The sequence below is a fragment of the Andrographis paniculata genome, unplaced genomic scaffold (genome assembly GCF_009805555.1).
Source record: "Andrographis paniculata isolate CXL003 unplaced genomic scaffold, ASM980555v1 Contig52END, whole genome shotgun sequence".
Classification (NCBI taxonomy): Eukaryota; Viridiplantae; Streptophyta; class Magnoliopsida; order Lamiales; family Acanthaceae; genus Andrographis; species Andrographis paniculata.
In genome coordinates, this window is record NW_026137587.1 from 5,417,362 (window position 1) to 5,437,703 (window position 20,342).

Consider the following 20,342-nt stretch of genomic DNA (forward strand, 5'->3'; position numbering starts at 1 on the left):
CAATGTGTTTTTATAGTATCAACTATATTAAAGAGTATATAAGAAAGTAAACATGTGTATAATAAGATCATGGAGATACCAATAGTCTCTTAAATCCAATAACCTCCTCACTTTCCAACATCTTTGCATTGTCAAAAATACACTAGTCATTGTGATAGTTATACTCATAAATCGAAGGTGAATGCAATTGAGAACCGGGAAACTGCTGAGTCGAGCTGAAGCAGCATCACCAAAACTTCCTTCTAAGCCAGAAAACAAGAAATACAACTCCCAGAACCACAGCTACAGGGGCCCATTTGCGAATCAAAGCCTACAATGGACCAGTTACCTTTGTCAGAGTATTTGTGTTTGTCAATCTTCTTCAGAAAATACATCAAACTGAAGTAGTGGAAGGAGCTATTGTAGAAATAATTAGTTTGCAGCAGATAGAATCAGCTATCTATCGTCTAGGTTTTTTCAAAAACAGATACTCAAAGACGTGAAGTTCGAAAACACAATAGAATCTCAAATGGGTAATATGAGGTTTTGAGTACCAGAGAGGAAAGAATCAAAATAGAATTTTGTTGTTCCATTTGAAGAATATTATTAGTGTAGGTTTGAAACAGAACTATGGTAAAAGAACTTCTATGTGCCAGCTAAATGCAAGGATGTTCTGCCAAGTTCTCGCCTTAAAAGAGCCCTTACAAAGTCAATCAGTAAACTGAATACTGGAAACAAAAACAATTTTACTAACCTGGCGGTTCAAATCTTTTGCCTTCTCTGCATATATGCGAGATTCTGACGTCAGTCGACTGGACATCTGGCTGACCTCTGCAAATGGTTGATTTAGAATTATGTAGTGATCACATAAGCAAAAAGACCAAGAAATTATTTTTTTTTAATAAAAAATATAATAATAACAGTCGCCAAATGCAAAAATGACACAGAATATTCAGCATTGAATTGGGACTCCAAGGAGAATGAACTTCATCAAGTAAAAGCAACTGGAAACGACAGGTGTAATTTACCTATAAATATCATGTTGCATAAAGCTGCAAGAAAAATTTGAAGATAAACAACTTACGGTCCAATTTTTCACCAACACCAAGAACTTCTTGCACGTTGCGAGTCATTATTTGATGAACTTCATACAACTCATCATTTAACTTGTTAATATTCCGTTGAGTTCTTGTATCCTGGTACAACTTCTTTGTCTTTTGTATGAACGTATCTGAACAATGCAAATAAAACAGGTAGTCAGATAAACGGGTAGCACAAACATTTAAGAAGACAAAACAAAAATTCTGTTAAGGTCATAAAAGTAAATGAACTTGCCAAATTTGATGAAAGCGTAAGGTCTTGCAGCAGTTTCGATCTGATTTCCATATGCACGCTCGAATTCATTTTTCAGGTCTTCTAGATATTGATATGCAAGCTTCTTCGGATAAGCCCGATCACACATTGTCAAGTAGCAAACACTCCCTTCAATAATATAACTACACAGCCAAGTTAAGGTTGCAGCCAACAGTGAGGAGTAAGGAAAATAACAGTAGTACAAAGTTCAGTTGAATTTTGAAGGCATGCAGATTGCTGATGACCGAAGGCTTGCTCAGTGTCTCTCAAACCTTACTATGAAGCAAAAGAGCTTTGAGATGTGATTAATAACCACAATATGGGACAGAAGAGTGCTTTAAATGATAGAATATCATGCGAAAATTAGCCAGAAGCCAAAAAGTGCATTATCTTTCCAACCATTGAAAGAAGCGACAAAATTCATGGAGCTCTGGAAACTACAGAATTATTTTCTTATTTCTATTTACAAAGAAGAATATAAAGACATCTAGGAGTCACTTGTACAAAATTCATTGCAGGTAATCAGTGCCTTGGTGTAAATTTCCATTTTCCATACATGTAGAAAATCAAGAAAAAAACTTAGAAACACGAAAAAGGATACTGGAATACATAGGGCCCTGTTTCTACAGACATTCTTGAAGGTGCATTCTGGCCCCTTGAAAGGTTTTTGAATAACGACTTTACTTGCTGTTTGTAAAAGTCAGAATCTTGGACATCACGACCATCATCCAATCCCTCTGCTAGAGGAAGGCCATCAATGACCCTAGCTAACATGGTCAATTTTACCATCTTTATTTCACGAGCTCACACCTGCATATATTCACTAAGAATTATTAGTCATAAAGAAACATCTGAACTTTTTATCTAATGCAAATTTATAGCCTCCATTTACACATTTAATAATATTGCAGAGAGAACTAAAACTGATCCTTATATCAAGGCAACATCCTCATATACACCCCAAAAAAGCTAACATTGATCTGAAAGTTAACAAGCCCTAAAACAAATAGTGTAATCATAATGAGGAAAAATGGAAATGATTACTTTAGGGTTGACTCAGTATTCAGTATCCTAGCTTATTATTAGTATAACTCAGCTTTTAATTTGCCTAGTTGTAATCATATATACATTCTACGTTGTTGCCAATCTTTAGCATCAATGTAAACCTTCTAGGGGTTTATGAGAACATATAAATAATACAGGTTAGAAGAGAACAGAAAAACTTGAAGCTCAAGATGTAAGTGTAAATATGTAATCACTTCTAATTAGAAGATAACAAATAGTTCGTTGCTGTCAGATGTCAAGCTGCATGGAACAGATAATCTCTTCTAATTACATTTATTAACCTAGCACGAGGAGAGAACATATACAGAATTAGTAATAACCAGAAGAGATGATTTGTTTCCTGTTTGATGATCAAGAGCACAAACATCTTGCAATGATGGAATGGAAAAGAAACATGTAGTATACCTATTTAACAGCACAGAATTATTAAGCATGCATAATTCAATCGCCAATGAAACAATTAATCAATAGTTTCACCACATCATCTGAAAACATTATCCCTATTGACAAAGTAAGAGTTGTGTGTTTAGGAAAATCTCCCTTGATTTATCTCAGAAAACATGTGAATCAAGACAGAAGGGCAACACATCCGGCTTGAATACGAGCAACACCAAAAGGCCCCTAAGATTCAAAATAGATCAGGTACTACAATGGCAATAACTGAGTAGAAGTTAGAAGATCAAGCAATCATTTTCTGATTCTGTTGTTCATCTTTGAGTGGAAGCAAATGGCTCAGCGTTAATTAGAATCCTGTGTACAAACTTGAATCTTCATGAGAGTACGCAATTCAGAGTCCCAGAAATGGCAAAATGCCAGAACATGATTACTTGTCGTCAAAATAAGAGTTCCAAGGGAAATGCTCGTGCAGGTGCATCGATGTTCATTTAATTATCCTTTCTCTCCTAGTTCCATAACCTAGATTCTGGGAGGAGATCGATAATAACAGGAAATACCCAATCACAGAGACTAGTTAGCTATTTAAAAAAAATGAAAATGAAAATGAAAATGAAAACTACTCTCGTATAGGATACATCAATTCAGCTCGAATCCACCAAAAAATCACACAAACCAAACTGACAACCAGTTTCAACCATCTAGGAAGCTGATCCCGCACAAAAGCAAAACAAAGCACCAAAATTTCCCCTCGAATCAGAAATGGAGAAACACAAACGAACAAACACGCCGTAAACCAGATACCTAGGGCATTCGTATGTGAGCCCCGCTTCTCGTACTGCCTGAATTTCCCGATCCTCGATTAGGCGGCGAATTCCAAGCCTGAAACTCAAACGATCTGAACAAGAATCAAGATAAGAATCGGAAATCACGACGCTTTAGATTTGGGGCAAACGAAAATGGAGAGAGTTTTGACTGAAACCATACATAGATAGGCAGCTGCCGAACGCATTTATTGGCTGTATTGCGTCACTCCTATTTATTTATTTATTTCTATTCCTTCTCAAAAAAACGTAAATATTAAATTAATTAAATAAATATCAGAATAACAACTCTGTTCTCATTTCCAACCTTTGTGCCATACAAAATGAACTCTTATATCTTTCCTCCTCTGTAAATCAATGTTCAAATTTGCAGATTACAAACAACACAGAACTGCACCATGAATGTTATACTACAATAACATTTGATCATCAAGCAAAGGCCATTGCTTCTGTCTCTGCACGAACCAAGTTGGAGTAAATGCCACCAAGGTGTGCATCCATGAGCGTGTCGTGGTCGCCGTACTCCGCCAAGCCGCCGTCCTTCATGACGGCGATGAAGTCGGCCTCTCTAATGGTGGACAGGCGGTGAGCCACAACTATGGAGGTGGCCTGTCTCGAGGCCTTTCTGAGTGCATTCTGGATATGCTTTTCCGACTCCAAGTCCAACGCACTGCTAGCTTCGTCAAGGAGAAGCACTTTCGACTTCTTCAGAATCGCTCGAGCTATGGCGATCCTCTGCTTCTGACCTCCTGAAAGCTGCACACCACTCTCCCCAACCTACATTTAAGCTTTTAGATTAGATGATTATTTAACAGTTTGATATATATATATATATAGAAGTAAGATTACAGAGTTGTTACCTCAGTTTCATATCCTTGAGGGAGGCTGCAGATGAACTTATGAATATATGCATCTTTTGCAGCTGCCTCGACCTCGGCCCATGTGGCGCGAGGATCGCCAAATGCAATGTTTTCTCTGATGCTGCCGGCGAAGAGGGACGGCTCTTGGCCGACTAAAGCTATCTGTCGTCGCAACCATTTCAAGTCGAGGTCTCTCAAATCAACCCCTTCCATTAGTACATTTCCTCTTGTAGGATCATAGAACCTTTGGATTAGCCATATGACTGTCGATTTTCCTGATCCACTGCCTCCTACTAAGGCCAACATCGTCCCGGATTCAATCCTGAGGCTGAAGTTATTCAAAACAAACACATTTGACCTGGATGGATATGCGAATGTTACATTCTTGAACTCAACATCTGCTGGATTCGCAGTGTCGAGCTTCCTGCCTTGCTCATCATCACTCCCTATTAATGGCTGCCGGTGTAGAATGTCGAACACTGCAGGTATAGCAGAAACTGCCATTGAAGTGTCCGGAGCAAGGCCAGCCAACTGTCCAACAGAGAATGAGCTGAGGACAAGTATCAAGAAAATCTTGTACACGGTTCCAAAGTCTGTGTGCTGTTCTTTGACAAGAACAGCGCCGAAATAGAGAGTTAAAGTGTAAGCTCCATACATGGCTCCTTGAGAAAAGCCTAATACCAATCCAAGAAGTTGCGACTTCTGCATCGATGTTCTTTGAGGCTCCGCTAGAGCTTGATCAAAGGATTGGACAATGCTCTCCTGCGTACCGAATGTGGCAACAGTTCTTACACTGGATACCGCCCCTGCAGCTATGCTGCTGGCCCTGGCGAACGAGCTGTTATCCAACTTTGGCCCGATGTTGATGATGAGGTTGAGATAACTAGCCCCGACTGTGAATGGTGTAACAGCAGCAGCCACCAAAGTTAGCCTCCATTGCAGGTAAAATGAAACGGCTAATCCAACTGCTGCTGCGCTCACTCCCATGAGCAGGACGGATAGACGATCGCCAAGAACTGATCGGAAGGTTACACAGTCAACCGACAGCCTTGACACGAGGATACCGGTGGAATTCTCACTTGAATCAAACCAGCCAGGCTCTTGTCTCAGTATAGCTCCGAATAACAAATGTCGAACACGTTTAGTGAGTTTTGTCCCCGCCAAACCACAGAAGCCTTGCTGGCCTGTCATCGATATTATGCAGCCGACTCCGAGTCCTATAAGTACCAAGCAGAGGTATCCAACATCCTGCTTCAATTTATGCAAGTTTTTGAAAAAATAGACTTTAAGACCTTCGCCGAGGACTAAGGGAAAGACTGAGAAAATTGCGCCGGCAGCTATGCCTAAGAGAAGGCCAAGCATCAGTAAACCGAGTTCTGGTCTCTGCAGTCTCAAAACATCCATAAGTTTGTATTCTCCCGACTTTGTTTGATCCTTTGGTTTCTCCTCCATCTCAATGCTTTCTTCTTTGGATCTTGATATGTCATACATTTGTTGCAGCCTCGACATTTCCCATGAAGATTCATCGGTTGAGTAGAAGTTCCTATGGCTATTATCGACGCGATGGAGCTGAGGCTGTGAGATCCCTTCAGAGGCCAGCTTGACAAGATCAAAGTAGGCACCAGCTTCCTCCATGAGCTGCTCATGGCTACCAGTTTCTACAACCGAGCCACGATCAAGCACGACGATCATGTGAGCATTTCTGACTGTTGCTAGCCTGTGAGCAATGATCACAGTGGTTCTGCCCACAGAGATTTTATCAATGGCCTTTTGAACCACAACTTCAGACTCCGGATCTAAGGCGCTTGTCGCCTCGTCCAAAAGGAGGATCTTGGGATCTTTGATCATAGCACGAGCTAGCGCTATACGCTGTTTTTGGCCTCCGGAAAGCTGAGTCCCGCGATCCCCAACCTGCAAGTAATCTCCAATATTATTACATGGTTTTAAGTTTTTCGAAGTATGACATGGGAAAAGCCGAGCTTAACCTCAGTATCGTATCCTAGTGGGAGATCGGCGATGAAGCTGTGAGCGTTGGCTGCGACGCAGGCTGCAACTGCCTCTTTCTCGGATGCATTCTCCTTTCCCATCATCACATTTTCGAGTATACTTGTTCCAAACAGAACTGGTTCTTGACCAACCATTCCAATCTGATTTCTAAGCCATTTCACTTGCAGTGTTCTCAGATCATTACCATCAACAGTGATGAAGCCTGAGGATGATGACACAAAGATACAACAGGATTTGTATAAATCATTAGTCCCTCCAAGCAGGAATTTCTTCTAGTAAAAAAACTTGGTAAACTTACCCTGATTTGGATCATAGAACCTTTCTATAAGCGCAAAAACTGTCGACTTTCCCCCTCCGCTAGCACCGACTAAAGCCAGAGTCTTGGCAGCTGGGATCACTAGATTCAAGGATTGGAAGATGGGGACAGTTGGACGTGACGGGTATGCGAAAGAAACACCTCTAAACTCGATCTCCCCACTCATAGTCGCAGGCTTTCTTCCCTCGAGATTGTAGGGATCAATGACTGGGATCCTGTCAATTACTTCGAACACTCGGCCTGCTGCCACAGTTCCCTGTGAGAACTGTGCAAAATATGACAGTGCCAATGCCAATCCCCTGTAGAGAAAACCATGTAATCGAAACAATGAGGACTAATCTTGGCTAATACTTCATGGGAAAGACAGAAGATGTATACCTGCCCCCGACATTGACACCGAAGAAACAGGCAATAGCAGCGCCACCGGTGAGCTCTTTCTTGGCAATTAAAATTGATCCATACCAGAAAGCCAGCGCCCACGTCGCGTATGTAACAAGATATATAACACCTATTCCTATTCCCTTGGCAAAGCCAAGCTTTGCTCCTAAAGGCACTGATTGTCCAAGAAAATCATCATACTTCTCCACTAAAGTGTCTTCTGCTACAAAAGATATCACAGTTCTTATCGAACTTATGGCTTGTTCCGCGAGGCTCCCAGCTTTCCGATAAGAGCCCTTTATAAAACAAAGAGACCAGTTACCAACAGGGACACATATTTGCTTAAAGAACTATTGAGTGATTTCTTTTACCTCTTCTTTTGCAGTTAACCCGCCGTATATGGCCTTATAGGCGAAGCCACAGAGCATCGTTAATGGAGTCACTGCAAACACGGCTAGTGACACTCTCCATGACTTGAGGAAACCAACGGCATACCCACAGATAAATGTAAATATATGATGAACAAAATGTGCCATCTTCTCTGCCATGACTTCTTGAATTTGAGCAATGTCACTGGAGATCCCGTGCATGATATCGCTTGTGCTTATTTGTGTGTCGAAGAATCCTATGTCCTGCCGTAGAACAGCTCTTAGATACTCTGTTCTTATCCTGTGTGCCGATCGTTCGCCAACCATTCTCCAGCAAGTGATCTCTGTCATCAGTTGAAGAACACTGCAATTCAGTAAACTCAATGGTAGGGAAACTTAGGTGTAATAAGTTTCTTACCTAAGTAAGCCCCCACCATAACAATTCCTGCCAATCCAGCCATAAGCAGACATATCTGAAAGCCATTATCAAACTTAGAACTTAGAAGACAGGTTAAGAAGATATATCCAAATTGTTTGAAATTCGATTGAGTACCTGGTTTACATCTTTCATCATCTGATGCTTTTCAAGATCTTGTACTCTGGCAAGGCGATTGACGAATTCACCGAAAAGTAAGGAATACCATGGGAGGGAACCTCCATTGATGAAAGCTCCAAAACACCCAAACATGATCAGTACTATATCCAACGGTGACGAATATCTGAACAAGCCGAATAGCCCGACCGACCTTGGTGCGGCAGCTTCATCTTCATCTTCTTCTTCCAATACTTCCACAAGTGTCGGGTGAGAATCAACACCAGAGTAGCTATGGTGGCTGTTGTAGCAACGGCTATCATCGGCAAGATGACCATTGTACGCCTCGTGCCCTCTGCTAACCCTATGATGATGATGGTGATGATTACCATGGTTTGTATCTGTAATGCTTCCGGAATCGACACTACCATTGTCTTCCATATAAGCGTGCGACACCGACAGCCACCGTGGATCCTGATTTTGTTGTCGGAATCGGACTGAACTCTGGTCGGCGGCGACATGGCCATTGTAACCAGAACTTCCTGCAGTTTTAGCTGCAGGAGCAACAAAACTCTGGAGCTCCAGGCGCCGCCGTGACGGCAAAATTCCCGATTGAGAATCCTCATAGTGAGAATCGCCGAAGCTTTGGGAAGCAGCAGCGGCGGTGGCGGCGGAGGCGGAAGCGGAAGCGGAAGCGCGTGTGAGGTAGTAATCGTTGGCGGATCGCCGGAAAATTCTGCTGTGAACGCCGGATTGAGAGGTTGCTGAACTTGCCGACCAGGGACTGAGAGCTGCACCGAGATTGTGATTGTCGAGCCAGCCTTGTGGCTCGAACTGCCATGACAATTGGGCCTGCCATGAGGTGTCGTCGTCGACGGCGAAGGGGCCGGCGGGAGGGGGTAATAGGTAGGAGGTTGAGGTGGAGAAATGGTGGTGGGACTGAGACAGAGAGTGAGACGAGGACGACGACATAGGTGAAGGTGGAGGTGAGGGAATATGTAAGTGTAAGGGTAATTAAGGATGGAATGGAGAATGATTTAATTTATGGAGTTTGCAGATAGAGGTGGAGGAGGGGAGTTGAAGTAATCGCCATTATCATCGATCGTCGTCAAAGCTCATAGTCATAGTAGATAGATGTGCAGTGTATATACACGTACAGACATACATACATACATACGACAATGAAATGATCCGAATATATATAGATATATGTATGTATATATTTCGGCAGGCCGGCTGGCTGGCTGGCTGGCTGGCTGTGATGTATATGATAGATGAGATGAGATGGGGCGGAATTTCTTGTCTTATGGACAAGGTTAAGGTTGGATTTCATTACTTCACATATTTAAGGATTGGATATTAATTAATCTATCTTGGTACGTGCATGGGTTTGTTTTGCATGGCATGGTTTGGGAGTAATTAAAAATTTTAGGCCAGTTGTTACTGTTTCCAATTTTATAATCTAAAACAGTATTGATAACGTATTATGTCTATAACCAATACACAATATAATTACATATAACATATTATGTATATTAATATAATATAAATATTATTCTTTTTGTCCATTTGGGAAATATATGTTTTTTTTTAGGGAATTTAATATATATTGTATTTTAATGATTGTTATGATAATTTATTAGACAAAAACTATTTTATGATGTGTAAAGTTGATGTGAATGTTTGTAAATAAGTAAGTATAAATACATGAGTATTTGTAATGTTTATAGAGTTCATGCATACTAAAATTAATATTTTGTGTTTCGATTAATGTAATTTTTTTTTTATGTTAGTATATAAAATTGCGTTGGTAATATAAAAAAATAATATTCACATTGAATTGTTAACAGAATAATAAAATATATATTATATTAATATGTGTATATTGTATTTTTTAAATACTAATATTTATGAAAACTCATTCCGTTAAAAACGTTATGTGAATAAGAAGGTTTTTTTCAAGATTTTTTTATGTGTTCTTTTTGTAAAAATATCAAACATATATATTTTTCTAAAACAAATTAATATAATATGTTAATTATACAATTATCTATACCTCATGTAAAAAAAAAAACATATTTTCAAGCGGTTTTACAAAACAAATCCACTAAATATTTATATATATATATTATATTAAAGTCAAATTTATATTCAAATATTAAATTAAAAATTTTACTGTTTAAAACTCCAAACTATAAAGCAAACACGCCCAAGTGTGATATATCTTGGATTTTGTTCGAGATTGAGAATTTATTTAAAGAATAGTAGTATTTTGTATAATAGTTTGTGAAAAAATAAAAATAGAATAAAATACTCTCTCATGTACTCCCTGCAATTATCCGTTGTTTTTTTTTTAAAAAAAAAAAACTAAACTAATGTATTGTATGATATAAAATTAATTATATTTGTGTAATATATTATAAATTGAAAGAATATTTGTAATGTTAGATAAATAGTATACAATTACTACAAAAGAAAATGAATATTACATACCAAAACAAAAAAAAATTGATAAATTATTAAATAATACAGAGAGTATTTTGCAATATTTTCTTTAGATTGACACACATATAATAAAATATTTTTAAAATAGAAAATAATTAACTATTTACATTATATTTATCACTCAAATAAAAAATAAATATATAATTTTGTCTCTTATTACATCATTTTATTTTGAAATTATATTATAATACTACACACCTAAACTTTAGTGTTGAAATACAAAATTACATGGTATAGTCCTATAAAGGAGAAAGGAAGATGTGTTCTTCCAACAGTTCTAAAAATTATATTTTTAAAAAAAAAATTAAAATTCAAGCATTATTACTTAAGCAATTTTCTATATATATCTTATATTAAAAAATAAAATAAAATCGTTTTAAACAATTTCACTAAAAAAATACATCTGAAGTACAAAATAAGCGCACACAAAATTTTGTACACTTATAATTGTGTTGCCAGATTTTTGTAACTCCAAAGTCCAAACCTTTCAAATTTTTATTATTTGTATTATACGTTTTTCGAAAAAAATTATTTTTTATTTTACAAAATATCGTATCATATATTATTTTAATATCAAATTTAAATTTCTTTTTTTTTTTTTTCAAATCTATCAAAGAAACTTCGAAGCCATCTACTTTTCTACTACAATTATGTAAATTTGAATTTCATCCAATTATATATATATATATGCATATAATAATAATAATAATAATAATAATAATATGACTTTCCTTTTTTTTCCCCTTTTTGTGATGATGATATGGCTGTCTCTTTCAATTTTGTTATTAATCAAAATAGTCCTTGAATAATTGTTATAGGGATCCAAGAAATTGATTTAAGTGGTCCAATATTTCAATCTTGATAAACAAATAAAATAATACACATATACATAAAGCTATAGAACTTGTTATAATAATAATAAACCAAATGAAACCATACAAATAAAAATTCTTACAAAACAAAAAAATCTCTTTTAATTTACACATATAACATATTTACCTTACACGATTTGGTTAGTATAAAATGAACCATACACCAATTATTGTACTATGTACTAAAGTAATGATTAAGACGAGTATATACTTACATTGTTCAATAAATCTATTACCATTTATATTATTCTCTGCGTCTTACATAATTTTTGTCCCTTTTTTTTTTTTTAATTTTCGTCCGCCCACGTAATTTATTTTTTAATATTTTGGAAATATGATTATCCACTTTAATCGCATTTTAAATTTTAAATTTTATAATTTTTTAATCTTAATCAAACTATTTATTTATTTTAATCTCAATCTATAATTACTTTTACTAAATAATAATTATTTTTACTGATATATAAGACATCCAAAATATATGGGACGGAGAGAGTAGTATTCAACAAGAATCAGTATGGCAAGTGAAATTAATACATCTATTTTAGTTATTTTTAAATTTAAAATTTCAAATAAAAATGGCTTAACTAAGCAAAAAGAAAAGAAAGAAAAAGGAAAAGAAAATATCATTCCTATTTGGTCCATGCCCACTATATTTACATAGATCATAATAAATAATCAAAAATAAAAATACTATATGTATATCTTTGTATTTCTTCCATTTATAGTACTATTTGAAAAATCATCAAAAACTCAAATTTCCTTTTTGTTAGAAAATAATTTGGCTAATAAAAAGGGAAAATAACTAAAAAGGTGGACTATAATCACCACGTGCTTTAAAACAACACCTAATAACTACCATTTAATCTTATATAATTAGTAATCTTTTAATAATTAATTGTAATTAGAGGTCGTAATTCGTTAGCGTAAGAGGAGACGACTCAGGGACATATCAGTAATTTCATACTACATCAACCTGCAGTTCTACGAAAAGAATTATATTGCTACTCCTGGGAGCAGAACACCTGAAATGATCCACACCGTAGCGTGTACAATTGATCATAGCAGGAGTTGAGAACCTGGGAGTGGACAAGAATCATTGCTTCCACCATGGATGAGTTCTGCCTCTTACTATTAAGTTTTTGTCTTTTAATCCACCAAAGTTGAGTGATTTCAAACGTTACAGCGAACAACAAAAGTGAAAAAAAAAAAAAAAAGGTTAAATAGGATGCACAGCAAACATCACAGCGTTCCTTCAAATTTTGTTTGAAATCAGAATCGAAGAAAACAGGTAAAAGCCCATATCATTCTTCGTCTCCCCGACTCCTCTACTCTCCCACTTTCTCTCTCTATACGTACAATCTTGTATTTTACGAAGAGAAGCACAATAGGCGTATTTACGCTAGCTACATTTTTACTGAAGAAATGGGTTATGAGTATACTGAGAAGTGAGAACCAGTCTATTTTTGTAGGGTTTTCCTTTTTCCTCTAAATTTTGGGGAGAGGCCGCAAACCCTTGCGGCTATAAGTTACTTGTACTTGGAGATTCGGTGGTGAATTGGGCTTGAATCATACGATCGGGTTCAAGAATTTAAGATCTCCGCATTGGCATTGTTGAGGTCAGTTTAATCTTGCTCGATCTTTGTAGAAATGTGAATTCACTTGAGTTTTTCGGCCTTTTAAACTAGTTCTTGGGGAACCTGTTCTGATACTTAGACATTGCTTTAGATTGAGCTGATTCTGGGATGTGATGATGCTGGAACGAGGATGAGGCAAATTGTATGAATTTTGATTGTATACTGTCAGATCTAGATGAATACCCACCCTGTGTTTATTTTCTGATTGATCTTGTTGTGTTTTATATTTGGTTTACACCAAGTGCATTTTAATTTTCCGTTTTAAGTATGGGTTAATCGTGTTATTGGTTTTACTTTAATTTGAATAAATGCCTGCTTTTGATGTGCATATCTGGTTTCGTGCGGATTTAAATTAGAATGTAAGAATAATCATGATGCAGATTGTAATTCGGATATGTTTAATATCTAACTTCTTGATCAGCAATACAGGTTCCTACCGATAATCCATTGTGTGTTTGATGCAAAGAATGGTTGCATTCTGATAGTTATTGAGGCCATGGGCGTTGGGACTGTATACATAAAAAGAACAAAGAAATAGTGCCCTTGCTGAATATGGAAAAGATGAAGTCTGATGTGCCTCTTGATTATGCTGTTTTTCAGCTTTCACCAAAGCGCACACGGTCAATATTTACTTCATTTTGCGTAATGCACTTTTTGTTAGAGTTCCCAGGTTAACTTATTATTTACTAAAAGCTTCTTTGCACCAGATGCGAACTGTTTGTTTCTAGCGGTGGTAGCACAGAGAAACTTGCTTCTGGATTCGTTAAACCATTTGTTGCACATTTAAAGGTTGTGGAGGAGCAAGTTGCCTCTGCTGCACAATCAGTTAAGCTTGAAGCTGGACGGAGAAAAAATGCCGAGGTGTGGTTCACCAAGGGAACACTTGAGAGGTAGTGACTCATGATGACCTCTCAGGGAATTTGGCCATTCTTACTAGTTCCATTTTCTAATATGTGTAAAATTTTGTTGATAGATTTGTCCGATTTGTAAGCACCCCTGAAGTGTTGGAACTGGTGAATTCTTCTGATGCTGAGATGTCTCAGTTGGAAGCAGCCCGCAGAATTTATTCCCTGGTATTATTTTAATGGGTTATGATGATACTTTTCGAGTGGCTGTTCTGCAATTGAACAAAAGACTAAATGTCTTCACCTATTATTTCAGGGAGGAGGAGATCAACATTCTGGTGGGTTTCGATTACTTCTTTGAAACTATTGTCACTTTCTATCTAGTTTGGTTGCATGTGATAACTATCACAGAAAAACATGCTCTACCAGAAAATGCATAACTTCATTCCATCTTTACACTTTCTTGTTATTAGAATTGACATTGTACCCGAAACCAATCTTATATTGCTGGTCGTTCTCCTATACGGATGGGTAAACTCAATAGCTTAAGTTATGCTTTAATGCAGGGTGACTGTAATTGTGGAAGTTCTTTCTGTAACATTAAATGAATAGATAAGATGAGATTAAACACTGTGATTATAATTGGGTGTGTCAGTATTGTTTGATCATATGCTCAATTTTGCATGATAACAGGGGATTAACCCAAATTTTTGCTCACTTCATATGATAAAGATCATTTACAAGCCATGAACTGAGTCTTTTTATCAAGTTCTGTAACTTCAAATGATTTCTCGCTTGTTTGCCGCTAATCCCTTAATGGCTATTGAGATCTTGGTGAAGATTTTACTTAATAACAGTGATGCTTCTTGATGGATTCTCTACACCAGTAAGCTTATTTGATGTATTAATTGTTGCAGGTGGAGGTGGATCTGGGGCTACAGCTACGGATGATGCCACAAAGTATATATATCTTATTTTAATTTATATTTGAAACTTTCATGATTGCTGATGTTGGTTTATATATTAGCATGTGCTACATTTGGTTCGCCATGAATCATTGGCTGGTTTTGAGCTTTGATATTTTCAAAATGCAAACAAAGAATGAATTAATATGTATAGAGATTTATTGATGAGATGAGTGCTTTTCTGTAAAATTGTTGGTGCATAAAACTCCCTCTGCAGGTATATTTGGAACATAATCGATGCAGAATGTAGATGGCCAAAAGTCCATATAAGTTGTAAATAATGGTTGTATAATGCAAGATATTTTACTTGTTTTCCCTGATATAAACTGAGGCAATTTTCTTCCTTGTTAATAGGATAAAGCTGGCATCCATTTGTGCTAGCTTCAATTGAAAATGGCCCATTTCTGTTCGACTCTGTGGCACTTAATTATTTCTTAAAATACAGGATGGAGCTTTTGAGAGCTATTGATGTACGGCTGATGGCAGTGCAGCAGGACCTATCTACAGCCTGTACTCGTGCTGCTGCTGCTGGTTTCAATGTTGACACTGTTTCAGAACTTCAAACTTTTGCTGATAGATTTGGCGCGCACCGATTGAAGTAAGAATTTTGCAACCTGATTTTACTCATGTAACAACCTTATCACCATAATATGTGTGATTGTTGTCACCACAAAACTTCATTCCCACCACCCCCCCCCCCCTTAACTTTTGAAATAACCGGGCATAGAAGATTTTGATTAGGTGTCACTTGTGAAATATTTGACTGACCAGGATTCTGCTTCCCATACATCATTCTTCCATTGAGGATGCATCCCAATTTGCTTTTTGATAATGTCAAAATCTTTAACATCACTAAGCCAGACTGCGAGAAACTAAATGCAAAGTACAAGTGCTGCTGATACGTTTACTGTTTCCTCACTGTCTTGAAGTTTTTTACTGCTCCTTTGCTTCAGTTTAAATAAACATGAACAGATAAATATTGGTCAGATATTTGTATGCTGATAGTTTTGACACATTTGCAGTGAAGCATGCAGCCAGTTCATATCAGTATGTGAGAGGCGACCCAATATCATCAGTCAGTGGAAACCAGGACCTGGGGATCGGACAGTCAGGTCATCATGCGAGTCTGACATGTCCATTGACAATGACCCATCTTCACCCCCACCTCGCCAAGAACCCACCACATGTCAGCAGCCCAATCCTCCGCCTGTTACCTTCTCAAATTGTACTTTCAGCAGAGAATCCAGTGTTGAGAGGGACAATGAGAGCAAGTCGAATGGTGCTTCTGGAGAGAAACTTGAGGCCTCTACACCTGAGCAAACGGACACAATTCAAGCAAGTCAGCCAGCCAGGAGACTCAGTGTTCAGGACAGGATAAACTTGTTTGAGAACAAGCAGAAAGAGAGTTCTGGTTCGAAGTCTGTTGTGGTAAAATCTGTTGAGTTGCGGAGGATGTCATCAGATGTCTCCACAGCAGCAGCTGCAGACAAGTCAGTCTTGAGGCGGTGGAGTGGAGCAAGTGATATGAGCATTGACTTGAGTGCTGAAAAGAAGGATGGTGAAAGCACCTTGTGCACCCCATCCTCTGCATCCATATCCCAGGAGAACAAGGTTCTTAATGCAAATGATGACACTGCGAAGAATTCCCCTGTTATCAAGCCAGGGATTAAGCCTATTCATGATATCAATTTCAGAGAGGGTTCTAACAAGCCTGACCTATATTTCGAATCTGGTAAGTTGAACTCTAATTTGGCACTTGGTGAAAGTGATGGTTTGAAAGGTAAAATACTTGGGAAGCCCCAGTTAACACCTTTGACTAGCACTGCTGACAACCTAGAGAACTCTGAAGAGAAGTTCAAGAATTTGCTTAGTGGTAAGACGGAGAGTGCTTTTGTGTTTGGGGATCAGGGGAAGCTGAAGGGTTCTCAAAGTTCTGGATCTCGTAAGGGGGCCCAGTCACAAATTTCTGGAATCAAGGAACAAGATTCTCCAGTGCCACAAATTAAGCCTGTTGAAACCCCAGGTGGTGGCCAGGTTTATTCTTCGAGTCAAAGAGAATATTCTGAAGCATTGGATGTATCTTCTGTGCCAAGAAATTTGAAGAGCACTCTGAAGACAAGGCGAGGGTCAGGGGTGTCTGAAGATATTCCTGGTTCAAGAATTCGGGATGCTTTTGTTGCTCGTTATAAAGGGGCTGAATCTGATTTTTCCTCTGCTCAACAAGACATAAAATCCGGAGAAACTGAAGCAATTGAAAAAAAGGAGTCTCCTGCCTCAGAAAAGGTATCAAGTGGTTCTATTTCAGAAGTAGAGGGTTCTGGACCTCAGAAGATAAAATCCATTAGACGAGGTTTGGTAACTGACCAGAGCAAAAAGGGCAAAGTCCAGCAAGATGAAAGCCATATAAGTGGAAAGAACAGCAGGGCGCCATATTTAGGTAAAGCTACAACTGAGGCTGTTGAAAGTTTTGATTCTTTTTCAACACCACCACCAGAGAAGTTTCAAAGAGTAAGGCAGTCAAAGGGAAATCAAGAACTTAATGATGAGTTAAAGATGAAAGCAAATGAACTTGAAAAGCTCTTTGCTGAGCATAAACTGCGAGTCCCTAGTGATCAATCAAATGCTACCTATAAAGGTAAATCTGAAGACACACAATATGAGCAGCCCAGTAGTGTTCTACACTCCAAACCAGCGGCAGATGTCTCTCCTTTATTATCTTATAATTCGATTGAACCCGCTGGGAGTTCAAAGAACAAGGCCAAGTCTCATTCTTCCTCTCTCAATAAAACAACTGACGGCCAGAATTATGGTGATACTTTGAATAAGAAGTTCTCCGACCTTTCTGTATCTGACAGTTCCCGGGGGAAATTATATGACAGATATATTCAGAAAAGAGATGCAAAGCTTAGAGAAGATTGGAGTTCCAACAGAGCAGATAAAGAAGCCAGATTGAAGTCTATGCAGGATAGCCTAGAGAGGAGTAGATCTGAGATGAAGGCAAAATTTTCTCTTTCTACAGACAGGCAGAATTCTGCATCAAGCGCATCCCGGCGTGCTGAGAGACTGAGATCATATAATAGTAGGTCAAGTGTGAAAAGGGAGCAGGTAGATTTCTTAGGTTATGGCAATATCTAAATGTTACATAGAAGATATAATATGCTTTCTTCTTATGTTTTATTAGAGTTGATTTTATATGAATTTTTAACCAACACCATAAAGGTTTCCTTGTTGACAGCCAAGTTTGGATTTTGAAGACAGTGAAGATGATGCAGATGCATTAGATTTGTTAGAGAAGGATCATCGTCAAGATAGGGCTCTTGATGACATCTCTTCTGGGGAGGGTGTTTCTAGAAGCTCTCAGGTGAAGAAGCATTTACCCAACAACAGAAATGTGTCATCATCCACTCCTCGTGCCTCAGCAGAACCTGCTCCAAGGTCTGCTAACAAAGTTTCCACCTATTCTGGTAAGCGAAGAATGCAACCTGAAAATCCACTTGCACAATCTGTTCCAAACTTTTCTGACTTAAGAAAAGAAAATACTAAACCTTACTCTGGAGGCAGCAAAGGAACTCGATCGCAGGTAAGAAACTATGCGCGTAGCAAAAGCACCAATGAAGATACTCCTAATGTTAAGGATGACAAATCACGCCGATTGCATGCTACAAGAAAAAGCTCTGCAAATCCAAGAGAGTTCAGGGAAATGTCTTCTCTGGATCCTGATGTTGTTGACTTGACACCGATAAAACTTGACGAAGAGGTTCCAAAAAGTGGTGGGCCCAGGCCTTTTCTGAAAAAAGGTAGTCGTGCGGGCTTTGTTTCTCAAGCAAGTATTCAGAGGCAGAGGGCCTCTATGGGATCTAAACTTGCAAATACTGTGGATGAGAATGATGATGTGACATCTGAACAAGATGAACCTGGGCATATAGTTAAAGAAGAAGTAGAGGAGGAATTCAAGATCCCAAGCCCCGAGGAAAATCCAATTTTAGAAGAGGAGGATCCAACACCCAGGCTGGAGTCAGATAAGTTTTTGAATTCTGGATCTGAAAATGGTGATGGCACTCTCACATTTTCCCGAGTAGGCCAGGTCTTGGGTTCTCAGTTATCTAGTGAAATATCGTCAAGCTATCTTCCTGTTGATGTACAAGATTGGACAACGGAAAGTCCAATGTCGTGGAATTCTCATAGCCAGCATACCTTTTCATATCCCCATGAGATGTTTGATGTCGATGCCTCTGCTGATTCTCCAGTGGCAAGTCCTGCTTCATGGAATTCACATTCTCTGAATCAGATGGATACTGATGCTGCTCGAATGAGGAAGAAGTGGGGAATGGCCCAGAAGCCAATGCTGGTGGCCCATTCAACCAATAATTCCCGCAAGGATATGACTAGGGGATTTAAAAGGTTGCTGAAATTTGGAAGGAAAAATCGTGGCTCAGAGAGTTTGGTAGACTGGATCTCTGCTACCACATCTGAAGGAGATGATGATATGGAAGATGGGCGTGATCTTGCAAATCGGTCTTCAGAAGACCTCAGGAAATCAAGAATGGGATTTTCTCAAGCTCAACCTTCTGATGATAGCTTCAATGAACATGAGGTTTTCGGTGAATCAGGTTCTTTGTGATACTTTGGTAGATTTGGATGATTTGTTGCATTATCTAATATAATTCCCTCCAACTTGATTTCTTTTATGGTTTGCAATTCCTGGTTTATATTTAGATTAAAGGCTGAGTTTTCCTAGCCTGCATGCTGATGTGTTGAATTCCTTTTCTTCCGACAGTCCAATCTTCAGAGAGTTCCATCCCAGCACCTCCAGCCAATTTTAAACTAAGAGAGGATCATCTTTCTGGAAGCTCAATTAAAGGTGAACCTAAATCCTTTTATGTTTCTATAGATCGATTATGTATTTTATTGAGTGTATGAGCGCAGCCCTCTCGCAGACTTCAACTTTTGAGTTGATACTTCTTTAGTCTCTTACTGATTTGTGACTTGACAGCTTTGTTGTTCTTACAAATTGTATCTGGCAATATATTGTTTTTCGGTTACTTACATGTTGCTCTCTTATTACAGCGCCAAGATCATTTTTCTCACTACCAACATTTAGAAGCAAGGGAAGCGAATCGAAACCTAGATAAGTGTTTCCTACAGCATGTGTCCCGGCTCATTATCAGTGCAGACAACTGATGCTGTACTAGGAACAAAACTGGTGTCATAATCCACCCGGTGGCGAATATGAGATTGGTATGATGCTGTACACATATAGCTGGTGGATATATTATATATTATGCATATATGCCATTGATTGAGATTTAGTTATTTCTTGTAGTCTTGTTGTATATTGTCATGAGACGATTACTCAACTGGCGGAACATTCAATTTGATTTTGCAGTTGAAAGCTTTCTCCTTTGCACTTTGGTGTGTTTTTGTTTGTACTGGTAGAAGTACC

General features: G+C 38.1%; 3 protein-coding genes across 10 annotated transcripts; 1 reads left to right on the top strand and 2 right to left on the bottom strand.

Annotated features, from left to right (window-relative positions):
* Positions 1–5: 5 nt before the first annotated feature.
* On the bottom strand, positions 6–3,809 carry LOC127254526 (25.3 kDa vesicle transport protein-like). Of its 3 annotated transcripts, XM_051279669.1 has the most exons (7): positions 3,778–3,809; positions 3,595–3,688; positions 1,934–2,142; positions 1,315–1,475; positions 1,064–1,210; positions 734–810; positions 6–310 (listed from the first exon to the last, which is right to left on the bottom strand). In XM_051279669.1, exons 3-7 carry the CDS (start codon positions 2,119–2,121, stop codon positions 227–229), a joined length of 657 nt encoding a protein of 218 aa, XP_051135626.1. In that variant the 5' UTR covers positions 2,122–2,142; positions 3,595–3,688; positions 3,778–3,809; the 3' UTR covers positions 6–226. The 3 variants fall into 3 exon arrangements, with proteins under 3 accessions (XP_051135626.1, XP_051135625.1, XP_051135627.1); XM_051279668.1 differs by lacking the exon at positions 3,778–3,809 and having other exon boundaries at positions 3,595–3,770; XM_051279670.1 differs by lacking the exon at positions 3,778–3,809 and having other exon boundaries at positions 1,934–2,155; positions 3,595–3,770.
* Positions 3,810–3,940: 131 nt separating this feature from the next.
* On the bottom strand, positions 3,941–9,360 carry LOC127254735 (ABC transporter B family member 19-like). The gene is made up of 8 exons (XM_051279991.1): positions 8,097–9,360; positions 7,962–8,016; positions 7,547–7,887; positions 7,176–7,471; positions 6,780–7,096; positions 6,460–6,683; positions 4,475–6,385; positions 3,941–4,391 (listed from the first exon to the last, which is right to left on the bottom strand). The coding sequence occupies exons 1-8, from the start codon at positions 9,045–9,047 to the stop codon at positions 4,044–4,046; spliced, it is 4,443 nt and encodes a 1,480-aa protein (XP_051135948.1). The 5' UTR covers positions 9,048–9,360; the 3' UTR covers positions 3,941–4,043.
* Positions 9,361–12,638: 3,278 nt separating this feature from the next.
* LOC127254686 (uncharacterized) lies at positions 12,639–20,294 on the top strand. Of its 6 annotated transcripts, none has more exons than XM_051279926.1 (13): positions 12,639–12,743; positions 12,925–13,071; positions 13,181–13,231; positions 13,511–13,709; positions 13,797–13,979; positions 14,063–14,162; positions 14,251–14,272; positions 14,852–14,894; positions 15,345–15,497; positions 15,922–18,004; positions 18,135–19,509; positions 19,677–19,760; positions 19,967–20,294. In XM_051279926.1, exons 4-13 carry the CDS (start codon positions 13,642–13,644, stop codon positions 20,029–20,031), a joined length of 4,176 nt encoding a protein of 1,391 aa, XP_051135883.1. In that variant the 5' UTR covers positions 12,639–12,743; positions 12,925–13,071; positions 13,181–13,231; positions 13,511–13,641; the 3' UTR covers positions 20,032–20,294. The 6 variants fall into 6 exon arrangements, with proteins under 6 accessions (XP_051135883.1, XP_051135885.1, XP_051135881.1 ...); XM_051279928.1 differs by having other exon boundaries at positions 12,656–12,743; positions 12,912–13,071; XM_051279924.1 differs by lacking the exon at positions 12,639–12,743 and having other exon boundaries at positions 12,751–13,071.
* The last annotated feature ends 48 nt before the right edge of the window (positions 20,295–20,342 follow it).